General features: G+C 30.4%; 1 protein-coding gene across 2 annotated transcripts in view; it reads left to right on the forward strand.

The window, feature by feature from the left end:
* Window positions 1–7,965: 7,965 nt before the first annotated feature.
* Window positions 7,966–14,985, forward strand: part of LOC132948863 (diencephalon/mesencephalon homeobox protein 1-like) — a 99,526-nt gene continuing 92,506 nt past the window's right edge. The window contains exon 1 of one of the 2 annotated variants that reach the window (XM_061019540.1): window positions 7,966–8,933. In XM_061019540.1, coding sequence (XP_060875523.1) covers window positions 8,462–8,933 — 472 coding nt within the window. In that variant the 5' untranslated portion in view covers window positions 7,966–8,461. The remainder of the gene's footprint in view (window positions 8,934–14,985) is intronic. The other variant, XM_061019539.1, reaches the window with a different exon arrangement.

The raw sequence follows: 14,985 nt of genomic DNA on the forward strand, positions 1-14,985 counted from the left end.
TTCTAGTTGTAGTTATCTACAACCAACCTACTATAGGTATTACCTGTTCACGAGCAATAACGTCGCATAATTATTTAATATGCCTATATTATAAATAATAATAATTTGTAAAAATAAAAGAAAAACTGATAAAACTGATTAAAACGTTTTTAACAATATATAACATCCGATATACAAACCTCCAATTTTTATATATAGTTGAACCCCGCGTGGTACCTAAATATAATAATAATATATATATAATATTATATATCCGATATGGTGATATGCCTAACTACCAAAGACTTAGCGTTCATTGTATAGTAATATATTATGTTTGTGGAGCCTTTATAATCACCCACCGTGTATATTATAAGAAAAGACGTGTGACATCAGTTCTAAAAACAAAAAGTCTACTTGCTTGCTTATTGCTATTATTCATAGTGGTTTTGCAAAAAGAAAAAAATTATAATAAATGGACCGTGAATTACGGTGGTTCCTTACTCCGAGATGCATTTGTTTTAAATGCACACGAGCACAAAACGTATTATATATAATTTTTCTTAATTCATGCAAACACATTGTATATAATGTATATAGGTAGTATTCTTTTATTCTACTATAAACTGTATATAATAATTGTATCAAAGTAAAAACTATAAATTCATTCACTAAATTTATAAAAGCTTCCGTATTATGAAAAGAGTATGGTAAAAAATGATATAATGCTCATAATATATCTGGAATATATTATGTGTTACTTATATTATATCTGTATAAAAAAAAAACATCATGATATTAATAATATACTTAAGTGCATTATATTACAACTATATTATGTGATACTAAAATACGACGCTTCAATATTATATATTAAGAGTTGGAGTTCTTTTGGAACTTAGTAAGTATATTATAATATGGCGTTGTGCTTATTGTACATGAATAAATAAGTATGTTAAACATTAAAATGCATCCCATCTGCAAGATTACAACACACATTATTTATTTATTCATTTATTTATTTATTTATTTGTATGTATGTATGATAATTTGTTATACCATAGCTGCAGATTTATTCCAAATATTATTACTGCGATTGTAAATATATTGCTACAAACAAGGATATTTGCTATGTAGTACCTATATTCGCATTTGTACCAACACAAATTAAATAATGTTATAACATACCTATAACTGCGGAGAAATCACTGTGTAGTTATCTTATCTATAGTACAAAGATGATTAAAATTGTAATTATTTAAATCCATACAGTATTTTAATTAACAAGTTATAATATTCTACATGGCATTCGTGTACATTTATATAAAATAATAGCGTAAACATAAGCAAATAGAAAATTTAATTATCTTAACTTAACGAAATATATTAAACTTTATTAGAATGAACTCTATATTATTTACTCTATTATATTAAAGCTATAATATATATATTAACCAATTCCAGAATATATGATGGGAACCGCCTTTGGGTATTTGGTGATTAAGACCATAGATTATTTAATTAAGACGTTTAGACGTTCTATATATATAGGTATCATTCATCAACGCAATAAACGTATGGTAAGTAGAGGGCTGACGGTATTTCCGGTATACCGTAAATACCGGTATACCGGTATTTTAAAATTATTTTGGTAAACGGTATACCGTAAAAAACCGAACTGTTTCGGTATACCGAAACCGAAATGATTCGGTATACCTAAATACCGATATGGTACGGTATACCGAAATAATAAATAAAATTTAACTAGTATCGATATTTTTTACTTTTATTGTTTCACATTATATACTTTATTATATGCTATAATAGCCGAACCCGTGCACTTCGCTGCCCGTTAAATGTAGGTACTAACTATATATGACTCAAACTTTGTTCAATTCGTTATTTAAAATTCGGTGTATGGTGTTCAAAATTAATATTAACTTTTCCGTTGCCCAGAATAAAAATTCTGATTCGCAGCAGTACATTATCAGGTATAGGCAATCTACCTGTGGTAGATCGTGGACACCGTGCTGTTTGCACGTAAGTGTATGATTTAACTCTAAAGTATAAATGTTATACCAAGTTTGTCATAATATTCTTCCTATGATGGATTAATATAATCAATTAATACAAAATCCTAACCTAACCATACTAAAATCAGATTCATACAAAAAATCAAATTTAACCATTTTTAAATTAGCCTATCTTCTTTCCAGATATCTAATCTACACACAAACATTCAATTATATATATATATATAAATATTGACAAAAAATAATAATACAAATCAACAAACATGCCCGTATCCAATATAGCAAGCAATATACAATACACCATTATTATTCTAATCTGCAACTAAATTTTTTATTATTTAGTTTCTTTTTTTCTGGACAGATGGTGCCACTGTTGTTGCTTTTTGATGATATTTCCTACTTTTCCGGTTAAGTTTCCTAAAATTGTATTACATAAGAACCTTCTCCTGACAATTACAAACACAACAAAAACGAATTAGCAAAATCGGTTCAGCCGTTCACGCGTGATGCAATAGACGTTGTTGTTGTTTTGGCATGTCGCCAGGTGTGCACTTAAGAGGCCATAACTCCGAAACCACTTATTGCTCAGCGTAGAAACTTGACAGAAATCATCTACATATCAATCTTAATATGCCCTGAAATTTTTATCGAAATCGGTTTGGTGGATCTTGAGTTATAAAATTTATTCGAAATGTACACTTATTTTTATATATATAGTTTTATAATATTATAATCTATAATATTGCCATTGTTACTAGAAAACAGAACTAAAACCGTAATACCGAAAATTATTTTCAATACCGTCAGTCCTAATAGTAACTGGTAAGGAATGGAATCAGAAGAAATATTTAAATATAACAATACGTGACATCTGTAGTAGCTATACGTGAATCTGTAATATAATATAAATTATGATTGTCTATCAAGAAATGTATTCGTTGTAAACGTTTACAAATAAACTACCTACTTTAAACTTATGATTTTATCATTCTATAGTATCTTCTATACAGGATATATTTCATATTTTGATACTCCTTTTTTTCTTCTTTTTATTAATTCTCGGCGGCGGCACAGGAAGCCGTTGAGATTTACATAATATTCCTATTATATTTATTTAAATAAATATATATTGCATACAAAATGATACACAGTAAACTGCAAATGCCTGTACGAAAATATTATATTTTAAAAAGGTTAGAGGTATGAAAGTTTGTTGAGTAAATTGGCAGTAACGATGAATTTGACTGTGGTGGATATAAACAGTCTCCTGATTTTAGTTGATTCAACCAACATTTGCTTAGTACCTACCAACTCTTAATTAGTCGTTAATCAAACAATATTCGACAAAATAATAAGTTTTATTAGCTACTACTACTAATAATAATAATAATATAATTAAATATGAGACCAATGTGCCTCTTTATAGTATTATCATTTTAATAATCAATTAGATCCATTAGAGGACACACTATGCCATAATATGACCTTTTAGGTTAGAAATTATGTATATGGCAAAAAAGTGAAAATTAAATTTGAAAGCTACAAGGAATGATAGCATAGGGCTTCTATAATATCCTCATAGCTGGGATTGTGCAAAATCACTAACCCGTTGTATAGGTACCTACGTTTTACTCTGCAGAGTGTTTAAAAGAAGACCCACCCGCAAGGTAAATATACATATATTACAATATTACAGTTATAAATCAAAATGGTGGAAATGACACAAGAAACAAAAACATGCATTACTAAGTTTACATTTTATATGTAATACTATGAACGGATTATTTAAAATAAATGAATATATTTTGTATACTAATTTACAAATCTACATAAATTATATTTAAAAACACATTTTTTTTGTAGTATAATGACAAATCACTCAACTGCAGAGTATTACTAATAAAGGATTCCTCAAAAAATTTTGAATCTGATGTCCGCTCGAAAATGTGTGTACCCGCAAAATATAATTTTTTTAAAATATCATGGATTAAATCGTCGTGAATATTAAATACTTATCGCTTCACTCCGAATCTAATAGACACTCATTATATGTTAATGTCTGTGAAAATAATTTTTTTATAATTGGTTAGATATAATATAAAAACATTTTTCAAAATCCCAATATAAATTATTTGAGGAAATTAATGTCTTGCGTTAAAAACACCCACTATGTATTAAATAAAAATATATTTTCTGCATAACATGAATTCACGAGTATTAATATTATAAATTGAAATCCAAATTAATGATTATATTTCATTCGTTGGTATGAATATATTATGATGTATACTCAGTGCCCAGTGGGTATACAGAACATTTCGAAATGTTGGTACCTACTACCCTATACGAGTATTCAAAAATACCTATTATTAAAATATTGTTCACTAATACTTATCAACTTTCAAGTTTCGATACACCTACTTATAATAAAATTATATAGTAGGTATTATAGTACATTAGTACCTATTACTCAAGTATATATTCGTTAAGTACCTACGTTGTTACATACTTCTCTATATTACAATTATTTTAAGCAAAAAATTACAATTATGGATTAAATTAAATAATATTAATTTAAATTATAGTAACATATTACGTAACATTAATTTAAAATATTATATTTAAAAATATACATTAAAAAAACAATTGAAATTTATGTATAACAACTACAACTAATGGTTGTTGTCGCCGATGTTTTGTTTGGATAAAAAAAAAATTTAAAAAATATGTAACATTATTGTTACATTATTATCTTATACTACTTTTTAGTAAGTTTCTGTTTGACTGAATTAATTGTTCGCATATAATTTACCATTGACACACTAATAATTAATATTATATATATTTTTTAATAAACCAACAATTACCTACTGGTTTTAATTTTTATCGAATGGTTATATATACTATATATAAAGATAAAGTAATTATTGAAATACTGATGATAATATTATATATCATAATGATATTCAATACAATAGTTATAATAGTTATTAGGTACCTACTACCTAACCCACATTTATTACGGTAAAATCATTTGTTAATTTCCTAAACACGTTTCCATTGTTGACATTAAAACAAAAATAGGTAAATATTACAGTTTAGATATTGTAGATTAACTGGCATATAGTATATATATTGACAGCTGGTGTAGGTATTATATATATAGGCGTAGGTATAGCGTAGCTTAATAAAAATGCAATATCTGTCACGTAAAAAAAATATTATAAAAATTATAAAATTATAAAAATGAAACACATACAGCAATATATTACGAATCTAAACTCTTAAATAAGAAATTATGAGAGACAATGCATAGTCCATAAATACAAAACATGTATAGATCCGGTAAATTAGTAATTTAAGAGACTATTATATATATTTAAAACTACTGATGTCGTTAATTTAGGTGAAACTTTATTTTTGTTTTGAACTCTGCAATGTAACCTGCAAAACATCCTACAACGTTTGTATACCGCTGCAGATATGTGTGAATTTATACTGTACAACTTTATAACGAAGGAGGATGCAAAACTTTATCGCCGTGACAATATATAGGTACTTATTACAGTTATTGAGTACATATCTTATTATATTATATCGTTATATACATAACTCATACCACCAGTAAAAGGCAACCATGAGATATATGGAATATTTTTATGCCCGAAGTAATTGCGTAGGTACAGCTGGTTAACTATACATACCTATATGTGGCTATATCAAGTCACGTATGGAACTCGACATAACAAAAAAATAAAAATATTCTCATTATATTATACGTTATATACATATATACAGGTTCAACTTTGTAGTGTGTTATATTATATATAATAGGTGTATACATTTCAGGGGGTGATAAAAGGATTATTATTAATCATCAAAAAATTATAATATTATATTATGTATATATAGGTACCTATTATAGAGATATGAACGCACTGCATGACGTGTCTGCAGCAGCCGCGTTCAATGTCTACAAGTACTCGCGGTTATGTTCGACATAATTAATATATTATATTATATTGCACTTCTATGCTCTATATATGCAGTCTATCGTCCAATTTGCACGCGTGCTGATGTGCGCCAGTAAAGACATCGATGCAGAAATGTATAAAATTGTAAATATATAATATAATGGGTATAATTATGTGCAATATATGCAATGTGTATACCAATTATAATAGTCTCGGTAACAGAATCTAAAACCAAAAAACCTTGTATATTATATCTTGTTACTATAGAATACATGAATAAATAAAAATAAATAAAATTAGAATACATAGGTATAGGAACGTTATAAGGAGGTCCATAATATATAAAGTGTATTTTAATTTTTTGTTTTAATAAATCATAGTTTTATTTACTTTGATATTGCTTCTCGTTTTGAAACTATAGTTTTAATTAAAAATTTATAAATAAGAGATTAATCTAAATTGCCGATGGTAAAATACTGCAGCAGTCATATTATATAATAATGTGTAACTATATTATATTTAATATATAAATTATATTTTAAATCATGCAGTATATTAAACAATTTTGACCAAAATAAATGATCAGCTGCAACGTCTGAGAAGCAAAACGGGTTAGGTTGAAAATACCATAATATACCCCAAAAACGTAAGCGAAACCTTAGTTATGTATTTTTATATAAACCTGTAAAGCCTATATACAATCATTATGACTTCAGTACGTTATTATAGACTGGCCAATTCAGTATGCCTAATATATATTTATATTATATAATAATGACGAACTATACGAAGAAGATCGTTATCGTGTGCAGTGAAACGCATATATATTGTGGCAATAATAATAATATCGTAGATATAGTGACGGAAAACTAAAGCCGGGTCCACACTACACTGTGACGTGATGTTTTGTGTTTTTATGTTATTAATACCAAAATGCAACATGGTCAAAAGTTGAATATATTCAACTATGCGGTGCAGGAGTAAACACTGTGGTTTAATATCTAAGTAGTAAGTAGGTACCTACTTTTATTAAGCTATAGGTATAGATAATATATCGCAACAAACTACTTAGTTCTTATCAAATATTAGGTTTATGTTTTATAATTATTTTAACGAGCTAGGCCCTTTTTAACGTGCCTATGGTAGGTAAGTACAATTTCTATGTAATTATAGTTAAACTAACAATAGAATTCTTAATTATTTATGTGTGGTTAAAATGTTAAATTAACATTGGTAAAATAATATATAAATATTAAAAAACTAAATATGTAGTTTGCATCATGGATTTACACAAAACTAAAAATGTACGTTTGAAAGTTTGGGTCAACATTGGCGTTCGTCGTTATATATAGCCTCAAAGTGGCTTAATATTTATACAGTCGTGGCCAACACCTCTTGATCGGGTGTTAGGTACCTATAATAATACTTACCTACCTATACATATTATGTACAATAATAATATTATTATAAATCAGTAACCACGATACCTGCTCAATAATATACTATTATGTCATCTATTATATTTTTATGGCAGGCCGATTTATGATGATGATGAATATACCTACCCATACACATATTAACCACGCGCGTGTGTACCTATATACCACAAGTCCGCGCGGTGGTAAAGAAATCGAGAAGAAAGGACGAAAAGCGGTTGCGGGAGGTGAAGCGGCGGCGTAGGAGGAAGACGACGACGCGCGCGGACTTTCGGCGGAGGAGTGAGGAAAGGGAAAAGACCGTCGCACCAATGCGCCGAGAAAGAGAAGTGGTGAGCGAGAGGGTATTATTCGGGCGCGCATACCGTATTCTTTTCCCCTCCTTTCGGAAAAATCCTAAGTGGGTGTTACGCGGCCGCCGGTGCGGTACGGCGCGCGCGGTCCCCATCGCTGCGGCGCCCCGGCCGGGCACGCCCGGCCGGCCAATCGCGGGACGGCCGCGGCCACGCCCGCTTCGCCGCCGCCGGGACGCCGCCGCCGGTCCGACCGCGCGACCGACACGGCGCGCACACCGGCACTGGATCCCTGTGGACGCGGTGCGTTTCGCCGGCACACACTTGCACTGACACACTCGCACGCACACACACACACACACACGTACTCGACTAATATACACGCGATCGCGCGCACGCCGTCCGCCGCGCTGCAGTTTTCGTCCGACCAGCGATACACCGTCCGCAAACGCTTACCGGAGCGCACGTGCCGGGCACGATATACGACAAAATACCCAATAGTAATAATAATACAGTGATAATATAACGGTCGCCACACCACACGTCTATAATAATAATATGCAATAATAATATACCTATATAAATATATTATTGAAGCATTGTTTTTATCGTTATAATATTATTACCGATACACGCGTGACAGTGAAATAAAATATTATAACGTCATTAATTCGCGTATACACGCACGCATAGCTACGACGACGACGACAACGACGGCCGCAGCGGGTGCAGATGTGCAGCGCGCGATGAGCGTGGCCGCCAAAGACAAGACGATGCCGCAGCGGTCGCCGTTTGCCATACAGGAGCTGTTGGGACTGACCGACAGCAACAGGAGCCCCTCGGCCGCCGTATCGGCCGTCACGCCCCAGTACCCGCAACCGCCGGCGCCACCGTCGGCGCCAGGGCCCGCCGGCCCGTCGTCGTGTTTTGCCGCTGACCGGGACGCCAACCGGATGCACCACCACGGCCACCATCACGGCCACCACCATGGTCACCACCACCACAGCCACCACAGTCAGATGGTGGCCAGCCGGTTCGCGTACTTCAACGCCCAGGCCGCCGTGGCCGCGGCGTTCCTGCCGCACAACATGAACTCGCTGGCCGCCGCCGTGGGCATGACCGCCGCCGCGGCCGCCAACAACAACGGCGGAGCGCCGCTATCGCTCACCTCCAATCACTCGGCCGCCGCAGCAGCCGCCGCAGCCGCCGCCGCTGCCGGTAAGTCGTCTCAAAATAATATTATCCGCACGTCATACCTACAGTGGCGCCGAACACGTAGGTACTTCAGGTAGTTCAATTGAACTGCCTTAAAAACTGGGTGGGTGGGTTGCAGGGTGGGTAAAATAATAGAGTAGGTATATACTTCTTAGTCTATCTGATATAATTTTACTAAACACCGGAGTGTCATTAAATTATTAATTATTTATACATAATTAGTTAAAGCCGTTTCTCAATCGTTTGAATAAAAGGTGGGTCAATCAACTATTTTAACTGCCAGTTTTAATTTAATTCGGCGCCACTATACCTTTATTATGTAGTACATTATTATCATCTATTCCGCAGGATATTAGATATTATTATGTTAGCTTTTCGTCTCAAAAGTGTAGGGGTAGTAATATTATATAGCGTGTGAGGCTCGTTCGTTGTATGTTCCAAGTAAAAGCCTTATTATAGTATAGGTAGGCACATCATGGAGTTTGGTCTTTAAAGTCCGCGCGTGTGTCCCGCCGTGCATGGAAAGATTATAGGAACTCGTTTAGTGATATGATGTACCAACTTTAACCGTTGCTTATAGGGTCGACACTGTACAGGTTATGGATATTATAGGATCTTTGAATTTCTTTATTGATGAAAAATAAAATAAACATTGCATTTTACGCGATGAGTTAGGTTAGCTCATTGTACACAGTTATACCTATATGTATTGCACTGCAGCAGTCCTCGAATTAATTGTGAATGATTTTATATACTTATTAGAGTTAGATTTTAGTTCATTATCTGTGCATATACCCTAGCGGATGTGTATAGGTCATCAGATGTTATTCCGTTCCTTTTTGTTCACCGATTTATTATACCTACTTAAGTTGATTTTTACTTAAACTGAAAAATATGTCAAGCCAGATAGGTAATAACTATTATAGATACCATTTCTAATAATTTCTACTATAATAATATGCTATTATATTATACATAATCGATATTCAAGTAAAGTTTAACACTGATAAGGATTAATTATTTAGTGTATATTGTCATTATAACTTATATACAATTTAAACGTTATTAATTACCATTTTAAATACTTATATACACTGCAATTAACTATATACAATTGTAGGTACATAGTTATCACTATAACTTATCAGATAATCTTAAATTTTTAAATTAGAACTAAATCTTTTAGCGTTTGAATAGCGCGAGCATATTATATCCTTATTCTATAATTAAAAACGTTTTCAATAATCTGCAAAATTCTACAGTTGAACCTCAAAATAAAGTTCAGTTAAAGAAAAAGTACCTACCTGTATGTATATCAAATAGCAATATGAGTTGCAGGGTATACTATAAATGTAAAATATAATAAATCTAAATGTAACTCCTGATTACTGATATAAATAAGTTATTAGACTTACATGCTTCTATTAAATCATGTCACAAGTTATAATTTTTTGTATATGAAATATAATACAATTTGGCTTATAATAAATTTGAGCACTGATGCATAATATACATATATATACTTAGAAAGGATTTAAGTAAGACAAACTCAGCAATAATTATTATCTTATTGTAATAGTAACTATGATCAAACACACTTAGTCCAACCTATACAAACCATCTATAAACCTAGACATGACGATGACATGAATATAATTTCCAACATTTTGATTTGATATGAACTATGTTTTAATATGCATGTAATATATAATATGACAGAATGTCATTGTAATCCCTTTCATTTTTATTTCTATAATTTATACTTAATCAAAATTGTAATATGGTACCTAGATCACTATAATACACATAGGTTATTTATTCTATTTATTCGTGTGACGGCAATACGGTATACCTATAATTCATATTATAAGATACTTTATAGTTGATTTGTAATGGTCAAATGTAGGTATATCGTATATACCTACCTAAATGGCTAAATAGGTCCTGCGTGATCTATTTTATATTATGGCTGTTAATTAAATTTATAGTAGTTACCTATTATAGGTATAAGGAATCGGATTTTGTTTAAATTATAAAATATCACATGAATTATGATCGATATAATTAACTAGTCTATCTACTATTATAGATTACTTTAGATGTTGTATGATTAATGTAACATGGAATATAAATAATAATTAATTAATTAAATTACATATAGTTTAAAACTATTACGTGAAACTGTGTAAGTCAAATATTTAAATTATAAGTAGCCTATAAAACCTATATACATACAATATATTCTTTTGTTCAGCTTTTAAATATAGTAGGTATATGTGTCATAATATATTTTTATTACATTTATATATTATACACAACACACTGAGAAATATACCTAATTATTACTCCAATTAACCTGATTTGAACGTCCCATGCAGGATTAAAAACTTAATTATATATAATTAAACAAATAATAATTCAATCGAATTCATAAAAGTATTTTAAATATTAGGTTTATAACACATCATTCATCAAATTGCTTAATTAATTAATTGAAAAAGTGTTCATGAATAGTAATTTAATATATTTAATGACATTTAACAAAAACATTTCAATATCATAATAATGTTGTAGTAAATTTAAATTCAAATTAATATTCTGAAGTACCTACTTTTATTTTAACTTAAAATACGTTAATAATAAACTATAGTTAGAAATAATAACTAAAGAAATGAGAACACGTGTAAAATAAAACATTACTATAGTACACACAAAATAATATTAAATTAATGATTAATTAAAATATTATATGCATGTAATTTTCACACTACAGTTATTCACAATTAATAATTTTGAAAATGTTAATATTACTGTGATGAAATACATACCTATACATAAATAATTATATCACTATATGGCATGCATCAGCTCTACATATTTTGCCATAATATGCTAAAATATATAGTACACCTATTGGTTTTATAAAATGGTTCTATATGGGTTTTCTATAATATTATGTAGGTACCTATATTCTAAATATATTTAGATAAATCAAAATTATTATGCTCCTCCAGTTTTATTCGTGTAAATCTAAACTCAATCCAATGTGTATTATGTTTATTATTAAACTGCTCTAAGTGCTATTTAAAAAAAAAAATATTGTTCAGTTAACCACAAGATTAATCCGTATTAGTTTTAGAGATTTAGCAGAATTTAATTTTATATAATTTGTGTCAATTTAATTCCGGTCTTCCAGCCGAAAGCCGTATATGGACTTTAATGCAGCTTGTAGCAAATCCAAGTACTTCCGAGTTGAAATTACCAACCAATTTCGTACGAAGGCATTCTCAGTTTTTCCCGCACCTAGCAACCAATCGGTCGAAATTGAATTTATACTAAATGGGACGGGCTTCCTTTACATGCATATAATTTGTATGCGAAATCGAAAAATTTCCTAATGCAATTCTCCGGTCGGAAGACCAGCCGTCAACCGTAAATTGACTTAACCTAATAATTCGTATGTAACAAGGAAATTAGAAAAAAAAAAAAACAAGAACTCTCCGCCAGCCACTTGATGCGTATCATCCGATCGCGATCGATTAAAATTGTCGGATCGGTATTAGGTATAAAATAATACTGAAACACAATATTAGTACGCTGTAACTGTCGAGTATAGCAATAATCCATCGAGAAATATTTAATGGGCCGAACTTAATGTGTGCGAGTGAAAAATAAATGTCATTCATTTTCTAGCCACCCGGAAGTGCGGAATGCTTGACGAGCTGTTTTATTTCAACCCGGTCCTGATTACGCGTTCTATAGGTTGGTTTTCGTGCACAATGATAATAATAATATATTCACTGGATTATTAAACTAATAAGTAGGTATATTTTTTAAACAAGGTGATGAGGATAATCTTATAGAAAATACAAACATTTTAAGTGCATTAAAAAACGTACTTGATATTATAAATTATAATGCATTTTAAAACATACTGCAGGTATTTAAATAATTATACTCACTCAAATCTTAAGGGGAATCGTTGTTAAATATATTATAAAGTTATCATGATAATACTAACTATTACCGCGTATTAGATTTTATTTTATCAAACCTAACATAATAAACATATTATAATATTTTATGAATTTGTTCTATACATATGTATTTTATTTATAATAGCTAGTATAAGGCCTAACTTACAAACATAAAATAATTTCAATAAAAATCTAAAAATCTAATATAAATTATTATACCCATTCATTACATTTAACTATTCAGTATTCAATATTCATAGGAAGTAAAATATTTCAGTAACACAAATTTGTATTTATTTTTTTAATTGTTGTATAGTGACTATAAAATATGTATGTTATATACGTACCTACGGAAAATGTTAATAATTAATTTAAATTGTTTATTATTTTAATATAAAAAATTCCAAAAATTCACGATACACTTTTAACATCACTATACGCCACACGCTTTGGGAAATACTGCAGATAATTGACATGAACAAGCGTTTCATCAAGTGTTTTGTCTTGAATCAAATCCGTTTTTTAACTTAAGTTTACACTTTTTTATTTATATCTTATATAGGTACTTTATTATCGTTAGTACATTTTTATATTATAGATGATTTAGTTTCAAATATCTTTGTAAATGTTTAGGTGTACTAAATACTTGGTACCTATAGTTTGTAACCAACATTATAATTATAGTGTAGTTGATATATTTTAACAGTCGTAAATGTTTCTATAGATTAGATGCACAGTATATACTACACGTAGTGTAAAATATTTTACAAACATAGCTTTTTAGTATAACTTCCAAGTTGCCACTAACTTGTTCTAACTTAAATTATTATACGTCTTGTAAGTCGTTCGTTTTATTATCTTTCATTTTGAACAAACCATTGAATATAATATGTATAGTGTATACCTAATAGATATATTTTTTGGTTGAGAAAAAACCATCTCGTTAATTAAAATGAAACGAATAACGCTTATAAACAATAATAGTTAAAAGTTCTATATACTTACTAATGAATCAAATATTTAATGTTTAATTTTCAAAGTTTCAAATTATATATAGAGATAGGTATCTATTATTTACGCATAAGTCAATAAGGTGGAATATTATATATTTATTATTCATAGCATTGGTACAAATTTAAAGTTGCCATTGCCGGACTACGGTGTAGGATTATAATGAACTAATTATTCACGATAATAGCGTGGCAATTATCGAAATCGAAAAAAGGTCCAAACTGTTCGCGTTTAGCTTACCCAAAACTTTTCAAGGTTTTTAGAAAAACGAATGCTGCTTGATTGATTACATTTATTTACAGGTTTTTTTTCCACTTCGTTTACATAAATGATTATTAAATATCGATAAGTTAGGGGATGGAGCAAAGTAAATCTAGTCTCAAATATTATAATTGATCGTTTTCCAAGTATAAAACCGTAAAATGAGTCCAACATACACAACAATTAAAGCGGTATGCTGAGTCCGTGAATAAACATTATTATAGTATGTGCAACAAAACCAAACAAACTATGAATAGTATTTTTCGTCAATTAGTGGGTAGTGAGTAAACGTTTACAAATTAATTAGGCTCTGCAGTGAACGAGAGGAGCCTCTATCACACCAAGAGTGTGATCGCTTCGGCATCGTTTTTGTAGATAATTACTGATAAACTTATCGTATTAGATATAGGTACCCATGAGTTTGTGCACATACATTATTAAATATAGGTTAGATATACAAGGGACAAGTTGATTTGTACCTACTTGAATTGAAGAAGTCAAAACAATATCAAACAACGGATAACAATCGTCAAAAATGTATAAAACCAACAAAGTTTAATAAAAATATTCTTATACATATTTGCATTCGTGAAGCCCGGTGAAAGTCTATTAAGACGTCTATAAAGTACCTATATTCAGATCATAAATACAATTACATTATATATTATGTGCCATAGGTATATGCCAATTTCACTATGGATGTAAAAAAGAGAGAACGTAACAAAAATAATTAATCAAGCAAAAACAATATCTGTTAATCATCTGCAGTTGTATTCAACCTTCAGACACAACCATTAGAAACACTA

The sequence above is a fragment of the Metopolophium dirhodum genome, chromosome 7 (assembly GCF_019925205.1).
Source record: "Metopolophium dirhodum isolate CAU chromosome 7, ASM1992520v1, whole genome shotgun sequence".
Lineage (NCBI taxonomy): Eukaryota > Metazoa > Arthropoda > Insecta > Hemiptera > Aphididae > Metopolophium > Metopolophium dirhodum.